The sequence below is a fragment of the Lagopus leucura genome, unplaced genomic scaffold (assembly GCF_019238085.1).
Source record: "Lagopus leucura isolate 7727_CA_CO unplaced genomic scaffold, USGS_WTPT01 Super-Scaffold_100002, whole genome shotgun sequence".
Taxonomy (NCBI): Eukaryota; Metazoa; Chordata; class Aves; order Galliformes; family Phasianidae; genus Lagopus; species Lagopus leucura.
Window position 1 is genome coordinate 50,268,615 of NW_024962263.1, and position 21,707 is coordinate 50,290,321.

Sequence of the window (21,707 nt, forward strand, 5' to 3'; positions counted from 1 at the left end):
AAGAATCAGCTTTTCCTATGGTTTGTGTCTTGGGTAAGCGCTTAATGCTCGTGGAAGAGCATCTAAATCAGTTTTGCATTAGAGGGACTGACATGCCTTTTGTTTCTCCTTTCTTTAACTGCACTCTCTGATGAAAATGATTAAGATAATTAATTACAGCTATGAAGAATGAAAGTGGAGAGGCATATTACCTCCACAGCCATGACCCTGCACTGGATTAACATCAGGGGGGTTGCAGGGTCAAAGGAGTTCAGGAAAAAGCCTTTGGTAATAAATTACACTGAGATTATGTCCCGTAACCTAACTGCAACTATTCCATCAGTGATTAAAGATCAAATGTAAAGAACTCTTAAAAAAACTAAAGGTCATTACTTCTCCCTGCGAGGAAAGTGTGGCTGAAGATGGAAGTGTTTCCTTTGTGCTCTGCAGGGACAGATAATTCACCAACCCCTGTGAGCGCAGTGGCTTTTTTTGTGTCAGGGCAGCCCTGACTGGGTCACGGCCACATCTTTAGGTGCTTCTCCCTTTGTGTTTGGAGAAAAGTTAAGGCACAAATGTGTTGCTTTGCCCTTTGCTTTCTCAATTTGGAGTCATTTCCTGGAGTCATTACTTGCTAAACAGGAATCTATATGTAAGATGCAGAGCAAGTTTTGTTAAGGAGTAACTAACAAGCAACTAGTTTTAGGTGTGTGACAAATGTTCATTCTTTAAACAGTTTTGGTTTAGGTGCTGCTATATCAGCATCATTGGTGGAACATGGTAAACAAGTTAAACAAAGCCAATCAATTTAATTTCACTGGCCAGAAAAAGATTGTTAAGCTGGCACAAGCACCCCTCAATACTGGCCATTTATGTGACCCAAACTCCTGTCCACTAGGTGAAGTGAAATCTACTGCAGAGGCACTACAACAAAAAATGACTGTTTGTGCATGCATGGTCCCTTACGCTGATGTTGACATCTAAGTAGAACGGAGTCGTGGACAGTGTCTGAGGGAAGGAAATCCATGTCAGGATGTCAACAGAAAGGGCAGCTTCTGCATTAGCACAAGTGACTACTGTTCCCATGGACTCCAGAGTGAGTCTCTGTAGAAATCCTCATTACTTTGCATTCTGAAGTACCTGAAGGCTCTGGGAGTTAGTGTCCACCACACAGGGCTGTTTTAAGGGCTGACAGGAACCTCATAAAGTTCAACAAGGAGAAGTGTAGAGTCCTGCTTAAGGAAGGATCTTAATGAATGTGCAAAAATACCTGCAGGGAAAGTGCAAAGAGGACAGAGCCAGGCTCTTTCCTGTGATGGCCAGTGCCAGGATAAGAGGAAGTGAGCACAACCTGGAACACAGAGTGTTCCCTCAGAGCACCAGGAGCACTTCTGTGCTGTACAGGTGACAGAGCTCTGGCACAGGCTGCCCACAGGCTGTGTGTGGGCTCTGCTCCTCAGAGACCTTCAGCAGCTGCCTGGATATGGGCCTGGGTCCCTGCTCTGGTGTCCCTGATGGAGCAAGGGGTGTGGGCCTGATGGACCCAGAGGGCACTGCCAGCCTCAGCCATTCTGGGGTGCTATGAAATGACTGCCATGATTCCCTGTGATGTACAAGCACAGTGTGACCCAAGATGCTCACCATGACCAGCCATGGCATACAGGAGAGCATGTGGCCATAAGTGATATCCACACCTCTGACCTCGGGTGCTGCCTTAAGCAGGAGAGAGGGGCCACACGGTGACCTGCAGCTAAATCTGCAGAATACAGGTCTCCACAGGTGGCAGGTCTCCTGATGGGCATTTAGACAGGACGTGCTTAAAAATGAAGGGATATTTTTAGGCTTAACTTTCTTTGCTCATTGCTTCATTGTACAGGCTCCCTTCTGCTCAAGGAATTGTAGTTCCTGAGCCATTCAGGCACATGCTGATAACAAAATAGTGCACCAGGAGCTCTGACACTGCTGTGATGGGTTCCAAGGAAGATCATACAAAAATAGCAAATCTTTTCATCTAAACACTCTGCTAAGCAAATCCCACTGATGCAGTAAAATCCGTCACTTGTTCCATAGATACAAAAACACATTTCATATAAGGACTAAGAAGAAATTTGGCAGTTCTCAAACACTATCAAAAAACAAACAGGAAATCCTTTTGACTCTGAATGGGAGGTTTTCAGCGTGTTGGCCACTCTGTGCTGAGTGAGAGTATTCATATTTGGGACACTCTTCCCCTCTGGGAGATGTGTGAGATGTAGGGGTGCCCATGAGCACACTAGGACTCTGGGCCCTGTTTCGCATCATCACATCCATTTGTGGGGCAGTGATGGGAGCATGGCATCATCACTGCCTTTCCACTGGGATCATCTGCTGGTGATGAGTCTGCCCGCACCCCACAGAATGGGTGGCCCTGGTCCTCTGGGCCTTGGCTTAGGCTCAGGCAGCGGGAAGGCCTGGAGACCCTTGTGTTCTCCATACCCACTGCTGGACTATCCTTTCCCTCGGTTCAGAGGAAGAGCAGAGCTGTGCCAGGTCTGCACGTGATCCATGCATCCCCAAGGACATGGGATCGTGTAACACACACAGCAGAAGTCCCAGAAACACTGGGGGACAACCTGGGACCCACACAGTGCTGTGCAGGAAGAAGCCTCAGTCTCCTGGAGCAGACGTGCTGCTTTCCCCTGTCAAGAATAAGAGGCCGCAGCAAATCCTGCCTATTTATGTCACGGTTTCTGAGCTTTCCTCGTCCGCTCCCACCCCGTATTTTTAGTTTTTCAACTTTAGACTTAACACTCAGTGGGAACGATCAGGTTGCATTAACAGGGAGGGAGAGATCCGCGCCGTTTCCTCTCCTCCAAGCCGCGGTTTACGGTTACCACCACAAAAATAGGAAGCGCATCCCACACGGCTCTCCTCCCCCGGCGCTCACGATCGCATGACAGAGCTGGAAAACACAAACACGGGGCTCCACGTGGGCAGGGCTGGAACAACAGCCTATCTGCGGCTCGGGACTGAGGCAGGGCCCGGGCTGCCGCGTGTGGGAGAGCAGGTGTGGAATCAAACACGGCGTGAGCGTGCGGGCACAGGGAGGTCGGCGGTGCCGAGCCGCGCCGCTGCGAGCGGTGCCCGCGCGGTTCACGCGACGCCTCCCGGGCGGGGCGGAGCGGAACGGGGCGGGCGGACAAAGCCGCGCTGTCAGCGGGCGGGCGGGAGAAAGGAAAAACGGCGGTGGTGGCGGCGCGGAGCCGAGCAGGTGAGCCCAGTGCCCGGCCCCGCCCGAGCGCTGCGCCGCGCCGCGCCGCGCTGGCAACGGGAGGAACAGAGCGGAACCGTGCGGTGCGGAGCGGGGCGGGGGCGGCTTTGTGCGCGGCGGGGCCCGGGATAACGGGACCGCTCGGTCACGGTGGGGCGGTGGGGCCGGCCGGGGCAGGTAGCGCGGCGGGGGCTGCGTACAGTGTTCGCCGTCACCGTCGGCCCAAAAGTACTTGGTGGAGGGGAGCGAGAGGCCGTCCCCGGCTCTCCGCAGTGGGAAGAGGAAAGTGTGATTCTCTCCGTGACTCTCGGTTGGCAGCGCCGAACTCCCTCGGTTCTGCGGGCACGCCTGTTGCCGCCGGGCTGCAAGCATCAGTTGTCCGGAGCAAGCATCAGTGCATCACTCGTGTTAAACGGCGTCTGCCGGTAACAGCCCTCTGTGGTGAGTTACGGTCCTTTCTGTACTTTCCTGGCTTCCCACGCGGATCTTAGCTTTCTCTCTGCCCCCAAACTGGGTAGCGGATGGAACGAGGCCGATGGTGTAAGCTCCTGACTTCCAATAGTGAGAGACCTGCGGTGGTGAAGGAGGTAGAAACTTCCAAAAAAGAAATATCGCAGCAATCTTCGTGTTCTGCAAGAAGATAAATGCCGACAGAAGTGTCATCTCCGGAGTGGAGCAGCAGAACATTGTGGTGCTCTGTTTGAAATACGGCGTACGGGTTACAAGATGCGCTTGCTCTCTTAAAATATATTGTCTTTAAAGGTGAAATGAACTGCTTAAAAACTTGTGCAGCAGCACTGCTGCAGGGTAGATCTCTCAGCCAGGGTTCTGATTGCTTCAGTGAAGTGCTCAGTACTTGGAGGAAGCATCTCAAGGGCATCCTTAGGTATTTCTCATTCTGCAGCTGTATGAGCTGTCACATCAGGATGCCCAGCTCACGGATCGAGCACTCTCCAAGTCCCCAGTGCACATGTGCTTTTTGCTGCCTCTGGCAGGAAAGGCTGACTGACCGTACTCCATTCAAATACAACCTTGGGCTTCAGAAGTGACAAACAGCTCATGAATCCGACTTGTCCTGAGGGCAAGTGTGGGTTTCTCCCAGTCAGTCTCAAATCCAGCATATTGGATCTGTACATTCTTCAGCGTAACAAGGAGAGAAGGATCAGCTTGGTAGGACAGCAGCAGGTGGGGCAGTTAGCATCTAATGAACTTGGTGCCTGTTTCTGAGATACCTACGGCCTTTGGATGTGTTTCAAAGAGAGACAAAATGTGGGTATTTTTCTGTGATGTCACTGTGTGGGGTGTGATGTGGTGGGCTGGCACATGCCAGCCATCTGCAGTAACAGACTAAAAGAACTTCTGGTGTGTCCTTGTGAGGTTTACTAATTTGGAGTGTTTTATGTTTATTTGAAGGTTTTGGCAGTTGGCCCCTTACCACATGCCTGTTCCTCAAGGTTAAATTTTCCTGTAGTGTCTGTTTCCCTAGGGAAAACAGAGGTGCCTGTGCTGAAGCTATTGTTCCTCAAAGCCTGTCCACAAGGGCAGCAGGAACAGGGGATGCAGAAGGACACCTGGAGACTTTGGTTTGTTCTTAGAGAAGGCTCTGGGAAAACCTCATCAAAGCCTTCCAGTACTTGAAGGGATCTTACATGCAGGAGGGGGATCAATTTTAACACAGACAAGGAGTGACAAGACAAGGGGAGTGGTTCTAAACTAAAAGGGCAGAGATTTAGACTATATATTAGGAGGAAATTCTTGACTCAGAAGGTGATGGCACTGACACAGGCTGCCCAGAGAAGCTGTGGGTGCCCCATCCCTGGAGGCGTTCAAGGCCAGATGGGATGGATGGATGGATGGATGGATGGATGGATGGATGGATGGATGGATGGGGGCCCTGGGCAGCTGAGCTGGTGGGTGGCAGGCCTGCCCAAGGCATGAGGTTGGGTTTTTGAGGTCCCTTTCAACTCAAGCCATGCTAGGTTAAGGCACATAAACTTTATTCCTGGTTCTCTAAGATGTACTGGAAACAACCACAGTGACAAATCTGTCTGGCAGTGGGGGGCTTGCGCAGATATTTCAGCTCTTTGAATTTAATATGTATTGCGTTGTCACAGTTAACTTCTGATGTTCTATATCTAGGTCCTCTCATTGACAGTAAGAATGTCAAATCATGTGGTTTTTTTTTTTTTTCATTCAGTTCTTACAAGCTCAAGTATTCTAAGCTATTTAGCATTGTCTCTTCTGGCTACTGTAAAACCTTGCTCAGATATTTTGGCATTATTTTTTTGACCATTTCTCCAAATGCTAGTGAAATATTTGGAGGAGCAAACCTTGAAAAAACCACGAACAGTGCCACATACATACACACACCCAAATGGGTAATCACAAGAATTCATGCTCAGTAAATTTTGGGGAGGGAAAAAAAAAAAAAAAAAAAAGGAGCCTTCAGAATTGCTGCAAATTTTGCTAAAACACATCCTTCCAATTTAGCTTTAAATAGCCATTATCCTGGCCCTTTTTCTCTTGCAACATTGAAAGTTTTTAATATGGTTAAGTGTTTTGAAAACAAGCTTAATCCCAAGATGGAGAAGCTTCAGACTAACACAATTAGGTGAGTGGAATTTTTCCCTCAGGCACCTCTGGAGAGTGATACAATATCGTGTCAAAAACTGTAAGCTGTGGCTCACAGAGCTGGGCTGGGCCAGTGTTTGTGTGAGGCATGGGAAGGGAAAATGCAGATGGTGCAGAAAGTGCCAGTGGTGAATGTGTCAGTAGCACTGCTCTGAGTCACTGGTGGCCCAAAGTCCAGTCACTGCATGATGGCACATGTATTGGTGTTGGCTGAGGCTTCAATGAGATCCTGAATCTTTCAGCACCTTTATATATATATATAATTTTATAAATGCATAGTGTGTGTGTGTGCAAAAGTCAGTGTTTTTGCTTAGAAAGCACTAAGCTTAGGATAGCTCCAACTCCCTCACAGGAATTCCTTGCAGCTTCAGTGGGGCTGCATTTCTCACTGCTGAAAAGGTGATGTGATCTGGGCAATCAGTGCACAGCTTTTGTGTCCTTACTGCCATGAGGTGCATCTGCACCATTCCTGCTGCCAGGCTCTGGGAACATTGTGCACTGTAAGGGGAGTGAGGGAAATGGGGATGGTTGGCCATCTTGGGAGGGTGGGTGAGGAAAACCTCGAACAGGACATCTTCTTACAAAGGGATTGAGAAGGCTTCATGGATGGTAAGGAAAATCTAATCTGCATTTGGGGAGGTCAAATGAGGAAAAGGAGACTGGAAGCAGGGTAAAGAATGAGGAAAATAGAAGGCAGAACTTGAACTGCAGGTAAAGGATACAGAAAACAACAAGAGTGCTCCAGGAAAGCAGTCAGGACAAGTCTGATTAGCTGTAAATGCAGCTGGATCTTGGAGCTGTTTCACATTGCATTTGTCATCAATAGGCTGAACCACATCCCCAGCACACAGTTGTGGGATAGACAGGATTAAGGGCAGTTCTGGGAGAACAGCCAGCATCAGCAGCCTAGCTGCAAGGCTGCCCTGGGCTATTTTTATCTTGGCCATGTCCAGAAAGAGTTTTTAAAAAGTCTGAAGAAAGCCTGCCCCGCTGTCTGACAGTCCCCGTAGCAAGAGCAGGGCTTTAGATGGGGCAAGCATGCTCAGATTTGATCAGCCATTACTGCTCTGAAGAAGGGATGATGGTCCATACTGGTCAGGTAAAGATGGATGATGGAGAAGGGGTGATGAAGAAGATGATCCTATTTGAGCACCTCTTCAGGCCCAGAATCTTCTCTGAGTCTTATGTTGAAAACATTTCTTTTCTCCCTGCTTTATTCCATCGAGCCTTGAATGACCCCATTTTAAACATGTTCTGTTTGAAGCTTAGGAATAGTTCTAATGCTTTACAGGAGCCTAATCTTTAACCAAATCCCCTCTGAAAACAGCTGACTATATGACTTTTCTACCTTATAAGAAGAAGTAAAAAATATTTACTCAGATGCTTTCAGATATTCAGTACTTAAACAAATTTGAGTAAATTTTCATTAAGGGATAAAGTTAATAAGGGCCTAACACTAAGTAAAATACCATTCACACAAATAGCAAGCTTTCAGGTTGATCTAATTATCAATGCCTAGCAAAGACCAAGTAAAAATAACAAGTTGCTAGAAAATACAAATCCTATATTTGACAGGTGGGAAGGAAAGGAAGATGTAAGATGCAGGTTTATTAGATGTAATCTTTAGACAGTGAAATTGTTCTAATCTAGTTAATCTGTTTGTACGTTTGATAGACTTGTTAAAGTCGGCAGAGAAGAAGCTGTCTCTGATTTCATCACAGACTTTGGTTGTGCAACTTCTGATGAGAAATAGACAAGTATATTCTCAGGCTACTCCTTTTTGAGGAATTTTATTCAAGTATGCTTTGATCTACTAACCATTTTATGTCCTGGTTAACATTAAACTGAATATAGATCAGTAACAGTCTCTTCAGACAGTTTTATCAAAGAAAAACAATATATTTAGTTTGGCTTTGTCATTCAGACTGAATAGAAATGCTATGAATAAACTTGTTCTTGAATTTTCATTGCAATGTGGCACTTGGAACTAACCTTGGATCTCATGACTCATCTCTTCTGGGAATGCAGCATCCCTTGCAGAGCTCAAGAATCCAAATTGAAGAACATTTGCAAGCCAGAGGAAAAGACCCAGGCTAAGAAGCAAAACAGAAGCAATAGGAGAACACTTTTCTTGACTTCATGATTCAAAAAGACTTCTAAGATCACCTAGTCCAACTGTCAACCCATCCCCACAGTGCTGACTAACCACATCCCTCAGTGCCATATCCACACGGATCTTGAACACCTCCCTGGGCAGGCTGTTCCAATACCTCACCATTCTTTCTGAGAGTAAATTTTTCCTAATATCCAACCTGAACTTTCCCTGGTGCAACTTAAAGCCATTATCTCTCATGCTATCTCTTTTCCACCTAGGAGGAGAGGCTGAACCCCACTTTGCTACGACCTCCTTTCAGGTTGTTGCAGAGAGAGCAATGAGATCTTCCTGGGCCTTCTCTTCTCCAGACTGAACAATTTCATTTCCCACAGCCTCTCCCCATAAGACTTGTGCTCCGATCTCTTCACAGCCTCGCTGCCTTTCTCTGGGCATGCTCCAGCACCTCAGTGTATTTCCTGTAGCAAGGGTCCTATCCGATGTCCATCAGATTCCAGAGTTTTTCAGGCCTGACAATGCTAAGGACATTATCTTGAAGGAGTAACTGCAAATGCAAGTATGGTTTGGCAGTATTTGGGTCTTTTGGATTTTGATGGACAGATAAATACATTTCTAAACACTTGCAAATATTTTTTTGCTTTGCTTTCTCACATTAGAAACAACTCATTGGCAAATAGCATCTGGTTGGTATCAACAGAAGCATATACACTAAAGGAAAACAGGTGATTTATGATTGTAATTAAACTAATCAGAGAGGCAGTGGGTAACTCATACTTACTCAGAATTGTTGTTTCAGTTCCCAGCTACTGCACTGTGCCAACTGAGCAACACTTGCCTTGGCTTTTGGTGTCCCACACAGCATGGCACACAGTGCATTTTCCTAGCACCCTAGTGGATGGAATGACCCACTCATGAAGCTGTGTTCCACTCCAACGTGTTATTTCACGTATCTGCTGTACAGATATGACCAATACCCATTATTTCCAAATGATTGAATATTTAAAAACTCTGACATAATTGTAGCATGCAATGTATGCAGATTAAACCTTAAAGCTGTTCATTGATTATCACAAACTTTCTGCGTCTTCTCATGAATTAAGTTCTCAGCCATTATTAGTTGCAATAGCTTTTATAGGCACTTCCCTTCCACTTCTTTCAACTCCATTAATCCTTTAACAGCCTAATGTGCTTTGGTGTCAATCATCATCTTGAGAAATGCTTGCGAAGAAAATGAGAAGTTAGCGATACGTTGACAGCTGTTTGTGAAGATCTTTGTGTCACCTTAGCAAGCCACAGGAAACTTGTTAGGAATATACATTCTGTAAGAAGCAAAGGTTGCAAAGTGCAGCTGAAAACAGTCTGGGGAATGTCAGAGGAAAACTGCATTTGCTGAAGTTCTGAACAGCAGCTCTTAGTTTGCAGTCTCTTGGAAATTTTTTGAAGTATAGATTAAATAATTCCAGATTAAGATAAATAAATAAATAAATGAAAGGTCTTAGCTTTCAGCTCTTTCTACATTTAATACTCTTTTTTGTGCCTGGGAGGAGCCCGGCTCTCATTCACTGCTGCCTTTTCATGCGCTGCGCTCCTTTCTCATACAATCCCTCTTGAGTAATTTTCACATTCTGTATCTATTTCTCTTCCTCCTAACTGCATCCTGACTGCACCAATTCCTCAGTTTTGCCAGCTTGTTTTTTTCCCTCCCATCTCTGGCTTTGTTGGGGCAATGGGCCACCTCCTTTTTTCATCTCTAGTTTGTACACTACTGTGGTGGGATCCTACTTATGACTTGCTCCAAGTTGCACATGTTGGGGAGCACCTGTAATTACCATTGCCCAGGAAAGTAGATGTGTTTTTAAGTCTTGCCTTTGCACAGTAGTTGCTGATAAAAGCCAGATGGCATTGATGGAGGTGGATATTGCTGAGATGAGTTCCCAGTAAGTGTTGATCCACTGGACATCTACTTGCTTGTTTGCATTCATCTCTTCTAGTTTTGGATGCTAACATATAATCTGGTCAGCTGAGCTTTACCAATTTCTCATGGCTGTAACAGCAACAAGTGTGACTGCTTGAACAGCTGCAGAATGTTTTGTTTGCCTTTAGAAATGTAATAAAGTAGTTCTAGCAGGCAGTGCAGGTGGGTTCTTGTAGTTGGAAGAGGCACTGGCAATACTCAGAAAATCAGATTATTTTTTTTTCATGTGCAAGGTTTATTAGAAGCCAATCTGAAGCACAGAGTTTTTTCTCCCTTGGTTTTAGTTGCTAGCTGCCAGACCATGCCATTTTACCATTTCATGTTTTAGTAATAGAGAATAGTTTCTACCAGCCAAGACAGCAGTACCTGTAAAAATTAAAGTCTCTCTGTTATCTTACCATCCAGTATTTCTAACAGAAGCCAGATCCAAGTCCTAACCTAGGTATAGGGTTCACTGCCCAAAGCACAGCAGTATTTATCTCATGATTTCTGATTTTACTCATCTCTTGTGATGTTCCTCCTTCCTTCACCCACACCTCTGGATTCCTCCACTGTCCTTGAGAACATCAGCCCAAAATAAGGGAGAATTCAACCATGGGTGTCATGGCTAGTCTGCTTTGTCATTGCTGAAGCAAAGGGTGGAGAGGAAGCCTGCTATGGGACCTTAGAGTGGTAGGAAAGCAAATGCAATTTATTATTTTTCTTCCAACTTGATATTTAAATATAACTGTGTTTTTTTTTTTTTTGCTCTTGCATGCTATGCTTAATTTGTGAACTCACCAAGATTGTATCTTTTTTCTCAGAATCATCAGACTTTCTTTAAAGATGAAATGCTTTTATTGACCCTGGAAAATTTTGTATTCACATGTGGTATGACATGAGATTATGTTCTTTCAGCCACAGGAGAAGACATAGGTATCTGTCCTTTAATTATTGAGTTTAAAGCAAAAGATGCTTTCTCTTGCTTGCAGAGGTTCGGAAGGAATGAAAATTAAAAGCTGTAGCTTATTAAGTAATATCTTTTATTTTGATTGTTTTTTTCCTCCATCTGATACTTCGTAAGGACTGGAAGAGGAACACAGACAATATTAAGCTTATATTTTAATGTTATAGCAAAAGTTCCATATGGATACATGTATTTTAATGGCCAATTAGCATTTTCTGACAGAAGTGGACTGGTTTTGTGAGAAGGAATGCATGTTATTTTAATACTTATTAAAGTTAAGACTTGATCCCCATCCCTGGAGGCATTCAAAGCCAGGTTGGATGGGGCCCTCAGCAGTCTAAGCTGGTGGGAGGCAGCCCTGCCCATGGCAGGCACTGGGACTGGATGAGCTTTAAGTTCCCTTCCACCTCAAACCATTCTATGATGATGATTCAGGAAAATACCTCTCCATATCAAGATGGGGCAATCACTTCAACTTAAATACAGGAAATGTTGGGCATAATAGCCATTACTCGCACAGATCTTGTTAACAAGAACATAATCTCCTAATCACTCCCTTGACAGCAAACTCAGATAATAGAAGCATAGTTGGGCTCCTGCCAAGCAACTCAAGAACTCCAATTTCACACCCAATCTCCTGCAGGAGTGCCAGGATAACCTCAATTATTCACGGAAGAAGAGCCTAACCGCTGTGAATTTATAGTTCCTTATACCTGCAATTTTAAAAAGAAAAAAATATGAATTGGGAGGGTACAAAATACTGAGTAAGAAATAGGAACATATACCTCTTGATCTGTTTATACTACACACCAAAGCAGTATATAACCACTAAGGATGTAAACATCCTAGTGCATCTCTTCACTCCCTTGAATTAGACCTTGAGGAAAAAGTTTTGTTGTTTTTTTCTTTAAAAACTGTAGTAGTTAGAAGTCAAAGGAACAGAATCTAATTTTTAGAAGCTCTGGTCCCTGTGTATCCATGGCATGCGTGTGTTTTAATGGGGTTTGCAAAGGTTTTTAATCTTGCATCATCTTCATGATGGCAGTGATGAAGAAAGGAGCCTACACTGGTGGTGGAGACTTTTGATAGGTTGTGCTGGTGTAAGTAGAGATTGCTGCAACTTCATAGATATGGTTGGCTTAAAATTTGATGCACTTCCAATACAAATAAATACTAAAAGCTCTTAGGCTTCACTCAGTTTGCTACATCAGTGCTTCTAAAAGGCAAGCAACCAAGCAAGCTCACCCACTTAGCTTTTCTAGACCATATGGCAGAAAATGCAAATATTGGGACAAGGTTAATTTTATTTATCTACATTTTACCATTATCTGGTAAAGCTGTCAACTAGCTATCTACTTTTCTTTTTTTTCATTAGTAAACAGAGCATACAAGAAGTTGACAACACAATCATCTTGCTTCAAACCTTATTACAGGCTGAGTTTCTGGGTGGGATGAAGGGTGGAGCCAGACATTTAGCTACACCCATGGTGAGGTTTATAAGGAGGTTTCTAGGGAAGCTCTTTTTTATTTACTAGTCTCTGGCAACTGTCAGTTTTATTTAGCAGGTTTGTTTGTTTGTTTTCAATTGTTAATATGTCAAGGCTTCATAAAGACTCACGTAATGGGGATAGACCTCCAAATACATCTTTGAAACAGCGAAGTAAGGTAAGTCATGGAGTTTGCTTTACTAGCTTAGATCCTTTTTGTGCATAATACATCTGAGGCAGAGACCTGAGTACTACTGTAATTTCAAAGGCCTGTATTTTCTTTGCTGTGTATAATTGAAGTTTTGTTCTCTGTAGTTTTGCATTCCTATAATGCTAATTCAAGTGGGGGAAAAAAACAACCTTAAATATCCCCAAATTTTGTAGACTTTGGGGAGGTTAGTATTGGCTATAGGGTGATCTGGTCTTTAAGAGTGATGGCTTTAAAGACTAATTTGTGGCACCTGTCTGTAACATGGAGGTTATTGTGGTTTTTGTTATGGTGCTGCTGTTTGTTAGCCACCCCAATATTAACTTCTCAAATGTACAAATAAAAGATATGCTATGCTTAATTGCATAATTACTGTGGCTTAGTCAGAACTCTTTGATACACCCAGGAATCCTGTCATAATTCTCGTTTGAATTGTATCACAGTTTCCTTTTATACATCTGCACGTAAATGCTTAGAAACTATTCTGTTCAGCAGAGGTCTCTTGAGTTACTATGAATGTCCTGAAATGAAAATCTGTGCTATGAAGGCTTGTTGCTGTTCAACATAGGTGCTTCTGTTGGCATAATGCTTTTCTAGATGCATCTGTATTTGTTTATAAGGTGCCTGGGTGAAAACATTCGTAATCTTCTACTGAAGAACTAAGAAATGATCACAGCAACGTAGAGAGGGTGCAGCTGGGACATATCAAGAGTAATGGTCAGCATAAAAATACCTCTCTTGCACTGGTTTCCTAGCTGAGCTTACTGCTGGTAAAGTGTAATTGCAAGAAACTAGCAAGAAGGGACTGAACCTTGGAAATGCCTTTTTTGGAGCTCCCATCAGGCCTTTGGCAAAATGGAAGAAAGCCTGGACTTATTAAAAAATGCAATAAGCTACCAGAGACATGTATGTGAAAAGTTAACTTTTTCCTCCAATCAATTCATTTGTAGCCATCCAGATTTTCTTTTGTGACCTTCCAGTTTAGAAGGAATGAAGTCACATTTTATTTTGTTTTCAGTCATTGCTCCCAAAACATGGGAAGTATTTGAGGATCACTAGTCTACAAGTTTTTCTGCCAAGTGCTAAGTTTCACTACCAAGTGCCACAAAAATAGCCGAAGTCTTGGTTTCCACAGAGCTGGTGCTGTTTATGGGTTCTCTCTCTCTCTCTCTCTTTTTTTTTTTTTTTTTTTTTTTTTTTTTTTTTCCTCCTAGCTGTAAGCAAAACTGTATCTGGCAAGAAAAGCTGACTGACAGCCCCTTGGGCAAAATGGTATGATGCAAGTTAGAGACGCTGTCAGAGCATTTTGACAGTGTGTGCTTGGTAGACATGAGAAAATGAATGCATCCTGAGTTTGAGGAGACACATTTTCTGCCATGATAATGCTGTGGTTTTGCTTTGGAGCTGGTACTGTCAATATTGAACTTGTAGGGTGCTTAAGCCATGTGGTCATTTCCACTTTTTACAATGTGTTTTTACTGATATGTGACAAAACTGGTTGTGGTGGGAGGAAGCTTGTTGAAAGCAGAGCAGCATCCTGCAGAGAAGTCCCTTGGCCTTAGCCAATGCCATTCTTCCAATATCTTGACGTGCTGTGGTTGGATTCTTCATAGATATTCTTAAGTGCATTGCATTTATTTTAAGTTTTGTTGCTAACTGGTATATTAACAAACTGTTCAAAAATACTTGCTGTTACTATCTGTTTTGTTAATACAGTAAACGGGAGGAAGAAAGAGGAAAGTAGAATCATAAAATAGATTCATTACAGTTGGAAAAGACCTCTAAGACCATCCAGTCCAACTGTCAGCCCATCCGCTCCATGCCCACTAACCATGAACACCTCCAGAGATGATGACTTCACCAGCCCCCTGGACAGGCTGTTCCAATGCTGCACCACTCTTTCCAGGAAGAATTTTTCCTTATATCCAGCCTGATACTTTCAATACCAGCAGAGAATTGTAGATGTTCCTGCTCTTGAATTCTTTTGGATGGGTTTTCTGAATCAGAAAGAAAGTCTGAACTTTTTCAAGTGAGCAATGTAGAGTTATTTAGGATATTGATACAATGCCTAATGTGTCTGTACATTCTGTCGCCTCTCTAAACTGGAATTAAAATGACTTTTGTCTTTTTGTGACTTGAAGAGTGATACTCTTGGAATAAAGCCCATGTATTTATGACGCTCACCTACTATTCAACACAAATGAGTCAAAGGACACTTATCCTATCACAGATTATTTTCTGTATTTGATCAAATTTAGGTAATTTTAATAGACTATTTTTGAGTAGCCAAACTGCAAACATAAGGATGTCATTTTTCTCTCCTGATTCTTTTTATGTTTTGGAGCTGTGTTAGTACTAAGTGCAGAAAGTTCACAAAGATGGACTTTCTTGGTAGTAAGCTGTGTAATTAAGTGACGAATGATGAAAACCTTTCAGTAACTTATTTTATTTGGTGTGGTGTATGAATCCTAGAATTCTTTGAGTTGAAAGGGACCCTTAAAGGTCATCTAGTCCAACTTCCCTGCAGTGACGAATGGCACTGGCAGTTAGATTACTCCAGACTGGTGTTTTGTTAGTCCTGTCATATTTAAATAGTTTCGTTATCAGAAGTTTAAAGCATAAAACTTCATTGTATCTTGATGGATGCTAAAATTAAATTTCCTCTGGCTCTCCCTTCCTTGTCCTCGTATGGCAGCAGGAGAGCATTCAAAATCAAGCTGAGGGAAGTGTGGGGCTGCCTACAGGTATCAGCTCTAGTGGGAAGAGAGATGATTGAAGGGAAGGGTAGCCCCATGGGATGAAGAGGGCAAAGTGGATGGAGATAGGCCCCATCCCGATGGTGTCTTCTGGGACTTTGCCCAGCTTTTAAGCCTTGCTGGCCCTGAACAGTCTCCAGTGACTCTCCTTGTTTCCCATAATGTGCTCTGCTGCCACCAAGAAACTGAGCTTTCTAACTCCTGCATGAGGATGGAAATGCATTTTATCTATATTCTTGGGTCAGCAAGTTTTCAATATACCATTGAGAGGACCTGAGCTGGCCCTGCTTACTGGGTGCCTTGTTACCTTGAGAACAAGAAAACCTCTATGGATTCTCCTGATTCTCTTGGTTTGTTTAGATTTTAAGAACCTGAAATTAGAAGGCTTTTACAGATTCTAAAGTCACTGCAGTTTCCTCAAGATGACTGGATGTTCTTAGTAGTAGTTTTTCTCAGGGTGTTGTTAGAGGGAAGTGTGAGCTGGCCTCTACTGCCCTGGGTAAGTTCAAGTCAAGCCAAGCTGCAAAGGTTAAACAAGATGCTGCCTCTAGTGGATTTGAAATTTTGCTATCTCTTTATCTACCTGACAATCATGCAAATGAGCAACATTTCTCATCATGAGGCAGGAGCCTGAAGTTTAGCTTCTCTGTGCATTGTAGCAGAGGCAGTGAAAATTCTCCTTCAGTAATTAAGATCATAAGAGGTTTTATTTGTCTGTGTATGATAAAACTGAGAAATAAATGTAACTGCCAGTCACCCAGCCAGATGTTATTGACCTGAAATAGCTTTTGTGAAGTGTGCTAAATGCTTGAAGGCCACATCAGGCAAGGGATGTGATTAGTGCTATACTTATGTTTTTAGGGTGATGCATTGTCTGCAGCAGCGATAATCATTCATTGGGATGCAGGGACTATAACACATGATCATGTTAGAAAACCAGATAGAGAAATGCTATGATGGGCTTGTCAAATGACAGGGAGCTTATTATGTAGCTGTGGGCCAACAAGAACCATTTGTCTGACTGATGGCAGTGATGTCTTTTGTCTTCCTTTGAAAGGAACGCGTAGCTACTGGTACAGTGTCTGTCCATTAAAACAATGTGGCACTGAGGAGTTGTCACCACTTTGTTCACTGTGCTTTAGTGTGAAAAATTCAGAGTATCGCCTCGCTCTGCATGAAGATCCTATTGAAGTTTTATTGAATTTGGTAATGCACTATAAGATAAATGTATAGGTTCTGCTGCTGCCTAAATGCATCAATTTAAATCCTCCAAGACAGTGGTGCAGGAGCTGTTATTTCCTGTATGTATCCCTCTGTGCAGTATAGATTATTAATGGTGTTGTGTGTGTGTGTTATCTACTTACATTTGAATTCTAAAATCTGAAACTGCAGAAGGAAGTTTGATGAGAGCAATATCTGAGATAGAACTGCATGGTGTATTTCTCCCTGTCTCACAATCCCAGGCATGGAGATTGGTCTTAAAGAGTGTTGGTGACTGTCAGTGTCTCACTGCAAAATTGCACTGGAGGAAAGCAGTGAAACTTCCATCATCTCCTTGCAAATCAATAAATCTACTGGCAGGGGAAAGGGGCAGCAACTGGTGTTTGTGAGTTTATGGGTTCTCGTTCATGGCCTGCTTTCTGCTGTGGAACAGTAGGAAAAAGAGCACAGCACCTCAGCAAGAAGAGATTATAAGCATCTGCTTTGAGGAAAGCAAAAGTATTTCTGGGAATAAAAATAATTGGATTCCAAATATAACTAAACATCGGTCCAGTAAAGTTGAGACAGCTTCAGCTGTGTTATTCTTTGCATATCTTGTATGTCAAAATATATTATCATGGTCATTTTCATATTCTGGAAATTCAACATCAATTTGTCATCAAAAAAGAGCAGGCAAGCTGAATCCTGGCAGTCATCTTTAGGATACAGCAGTTTGTCTAAGCTGACACATCGTGTTGAGGGAGAGCAGAGTTACACTGAAGTAAAGTGATGTGCTTGTGCTTTGACAAGCAAAAGGCATTTAGCTTGTTTGGTAGGTTGCCAAACATTGTCATTTGAGAGCGTTGCAAAGACTGCCAGCTGTCTGTATGTGAACAAAATATCTGGGTGAATTAGAATTTGTCCCACTGAATGTCTCACCAGAAATGACCTTGCCTGGTCTCATGTATTCAAACTCAAGTGTAGCCTACTGCAGCCTTCAAATGACACTTGAGACCAGGGCAGCACTACTAAAAACAGTGTTGAGAGAGAGGTGGATTTCCCAGTAAGACTGATTCAGATATATGCATACTCCATCATAATGTCTTCCACAAAACAGGAGTGACGAAGAACAACTGCCAGTGTTTTGTTTTTCCATCCAAGCTAAAAGATTTTGCCTTCTAGGTGTGAAAAATCAGCCAGTGTGGAAGTTCTGTCAGCTAGAGAAATAGTAGATATGTAAATGGTGAATCTATCCACAGTATTTGTTTCTCTGGTTAAGTTGTTGCTTTTCTTGCTTAGTTTGGACAGCAAACAGAAAACAAAGCGTGTCTGGGAAAGGCAGTATGAGAAGTATCCACACTTACATTGTATATGCTACTAAAAGGAGTTTAGTACTCCTCCAGACCAATATTTGCATGCAGTGTGCTGAAGGCAAAGACTTTTCAAAGCCAAAATACCGTGGAAGCTCAAATTCAATCTGATATGATAGAACAACTTGGAAATTTCCCAGTCAGCTTTTATCTAATGAGCAGAAATAATGCATGTCTTCAAGTTAATGTGCCAGTCTGCTTTGTTCTGTGGCGTTTGTCAGCAGAACAAATAAAGAAAAGTAAAAATTCCACTTAGTTTTGTACTGTAGCTTCTTGGAGGAAATACTACAGCTCACAAATGCAGCCCAGAAATTTCTCATTTGAAATTTAAATACAAACTGCCCTTTCAAAACAATGCAATGCTAACTTGAAAGGATGAAGCCTAGCACCTGGCCTTGAGAGCCCCCTTCCATGTGACTTGTTTTAACCGTGTGTAATATCATAGTCTAACTAAATGAGATAACAAGCTGTCACTATTATTTGTGCTTCCTGTGTCAAATATACAGGTCTTGCAATTTCATCTATACTAGTTACTTCTATGGTGTCATTATCGTAATGCAAGTGCACTCAATTTTCCATGCATTTTAGCTTTACCAGTTTGCAGGCAGGATGTGAGGTTGCCTCCACTTGCTAATCAGATCAGAAGCCTGCACTTGTAAAAGGTCTTACTGAGAATATTAGGCAGCTGCACTCATTGGTGAAGTTTTGCTTCTTCAAGTGATCAAAGCTACTGCCACCTGGGAGGGCTGAGCAGCTCAGAACTCACCGTTGTGATGTGTGGATTAGATACTAAATAGTGTTTCTCTGCCTTCTTCCTAAGGGGTCCAGTCCTATCAGCATGTTCAGATCATGTTACTTGTGTGCCACATAGCAATCAGTGACTGCTTTCATTGAAAGTATTTATGGAAGGGTATGGAGTGATGGTGTGCCAGTCTTCATCCTTGTAGATGAGGATGGAGGACTGACTCAAAACATGAGAAACTGTTGAGGATCTGCCCATGAGCAGCTTGGAGAAGGCTTAAAACATGGCTATCCAAGGAGTTTCATGGCCACCTGGCTGTGAGCACAGTCCTTCAAAAAAAAGTTTGATACTCAGGGACACTAGTCCCCTTGCATATCTATGGAAAAATGGCTCTTATGTACCTTATCTAATCAGGGATTCACAGGAAGAATTCCACAAACTGTGGCCTGACTGCTTTTACAAGTGTGTACATCTGTAATTTATTGCGAGCCAACCATTCCACTCACGTGAGAGAGGAGTCCAAGAATTCTTTAGCTGTTTGACCAGTGCTATAGAGAGCAAAGATTTGTTTTCAGATTGGTATCTTACATATGAGTACATTGTGCATTATGTATTATAACTATACTTCTGCATTGCGTATTTAGACTTTTAAGGAGTAAAATAAAAATTCTGATACAAGATTTTTTCTGTTTTTGCCATCTCCACAGGTACTGGAATCTATCTTTACATTGTTGAGTTAGTTCTATAATTTTTTGATATTGAGGAACTTCAGGCAGAGAGACACCAAAGGTTTTAAAAGGACAGAGATATGTGATGTGTCATGGAGTCTAGCACTCCAGCTAGGACTCTGCTTCCTGAGTGAGCCACGAGCAGCCTGCAGTTGTAGTACTTTCATACAGAAATATAGGATGATACAAGTTGAAAGAGGCCTCTGGAGGTTGTCTGGTCCAACCCCTGTTGAACCTAATCCCAATAGATTAGTTTGCTCAGGGACTTGTTGAGCTCTGCATGTCTCAAAGAACAGACTTCACAGCTTCACTGAACCCAATATTCAACCACCCTCATGCTAAAAACACTTTTCCTAACATGTAATCAGGATTTGCTCTGTTGAAACTTGCCTGTTGACTCTTTCACTACCAATGCATATCTTTAAGAAGGGCTTGGTCCCATCTTCTGTGTGCCCTTCCCACAGGTAGCTGTGGGCTGCAATGGGACATCGTCCCACACCCTGAGCCTTCTCTCCATCAGGCTGGGCAAGCTCAGGTCCCTCAGCCTCACCTGCACCATGTGCTCCAGCCCCTACACCACCTGGGTGTAGTGGGCTGGGCTCCAGTTTGTCTGTCTCTGGTTTGAGGTTGCCCAGGACTCAGGTATGCTGCTTTCGCAAGGACTGATTATAGGGGAAAAATCACTGCTCTGGATCTGCAAATCCAGCCCACAAAGCCCTCAGTTTTGTTTTGTTTTTCCTCTCCAGCTGGCTGGCACCCAGCCTGTGTAGTCCATCAGGGTTGTTTCCCTCTCAGGGACAAACATCTGTGCACTTGCTTTCCAGGCTATGCCTGCTTCTTTCCTGTGATGAAATAGACACAGGTAGTGAATCCTGTACTGTTGTGGAGATTATTTTTACTTTCTGAAGAAAGACACTGAATTGCTCACCTCAACAGAGGTTGCTACTCTATCAGATGGACATGCCAGCAGCAGAGTGGTGTTTTAGAACAGAAGATTGGTAGGAGCTTTATCCCCCTCCTTGGGAACACCTACCTGATTAATGCTGAATACTCTCTGATACGCTTATTTTCCTTCACTTGCTGCAGAGGTCCAAAAAATTAATGTCACAAGAAAGAAAGATTCAACCCTTTTTATCTTATCCCCTACCAAGCCACTTGCATTTTTCTTGGGCACATCTAGAAGTGAAAGGGTAAAAGGTACACTTAAACTTAATGCTTTTCCCTGGACTTTATTTTAGTGTGTTTTGATTCTGGTGTATGAAACAATGCTGATAAGCTCCAGCCATTCTTAAGCCAAGAACATGGTATAATCTCTACCAGAAATGAAATCAAAAAGCAGATTTATTGCACACAGAAGTGAGTCAGTAGCAAACTGCAGTCAGCTGTGCAGAATGTAAGTGGGTGCTTAACAAAACTGGTGGCTGTGCTGGCTGTGGGAACCAACAGGTGTAGGCACTGACAATGCAAGTAGAACAGACTTTCAGCTAACATGATAGAAGTTGAAATGGAGGCATCAGTGAATCTGAGGTAAAGGTTTAACAAGAATGTGTCTCCAATAATTGAAGTAAGATAAGAAGTAAAGGAAGATCTTTTTTAGGCTGAAACAGAGCTAAGTATGATGTGGCAGCCTGCTGCTAAGTACAGAGAATGACACACTTTGTATTCTTCTTATTAAGTCTGCCACCTACTGCTTGATGCACTTGCCTGGCATTGCTTGTGTCAAAAAAAAAATAACAAAAAAAAAAAAAAAAGCCAAACTTTAACCAAAATCATGTAGAAGATGATTATTGCATCTTCAGTTTCATGGGCAGGAAGGCAGAGGAGTTTACTGATGGGAGGAGGGCAGGTGAGCTGCTGCAAAAAGCGGATGTTCTGCTGTAGCTGGCCACAGCTTTGAACCCAATGTTGTCTTTAAGACATCTGCATCTGGGAAACTCCAGCTTCCAGAATGGAGGGGAGAAGACAACAGAAACAGGAGAAGATGATTACTGCTCTCTGGGGAGTAAAGTAGGGTGGAAGGAGACTTTTGGAGAAATGATGCATGTCCTTTGCTACTAAGTTGTTAAACGGGATGTGCTTGGATTTACTTTATATGTAAACAAGCAAAAAAAGATTGGCTGCACTATAAATGAGAGGGAGGGAGCTGAGTTCTAAAGGAAGTCTCTAGACTTCTTTCATGCCAGTATGTGACTTGAAATCAGAGCAGTGACTGAGAAGCAGAACCGCTGGAACTAAGCCCTGTTAGAAATGGCGACAATAAAAGAGGTGGGAAGCTTGGATGGGCGCTCAGTAGCGGCATCTTGTGTCTTCTGTAGCTGCCTT

The 21,707-nt window shown here is 43.1% G+C and overlaps 1 protein-coding gene across 2 annotated transcripts in view; it reads left to right on the top strand.

Annotated features, from left to right (window-relative positions):
• The first annotated feature begins 3,212 nt into the window (after positions 1 to 3,212).
• Positions 3,213 to 21,707, top strand: part of MAPRE2 (microtubule associated protein RP/EB family member 2) — an 88,686-nt gene continuing 70,191 nt past the window's right edge. The window contains exon 1 of one of the 2 annotated variants that reach the window (XM_042869072.1): positions 3,213 to 3,229. Coding sequence is in view for 1 of the 2 variants with exons in the window: in XM_042869070.1 (XP_042725004.1) it covers positions 12,488 to 12,559 (72 nt within the window). In the remaining variant the exon portion in view is untranslated. Of the gene's footprint in view, positions 3,230 to 12,455; positions 12,560 to 21,707 lie in introns of those variants that run through there. The other variant, XM_042869070.1, reaches the window with a different exon arrangement.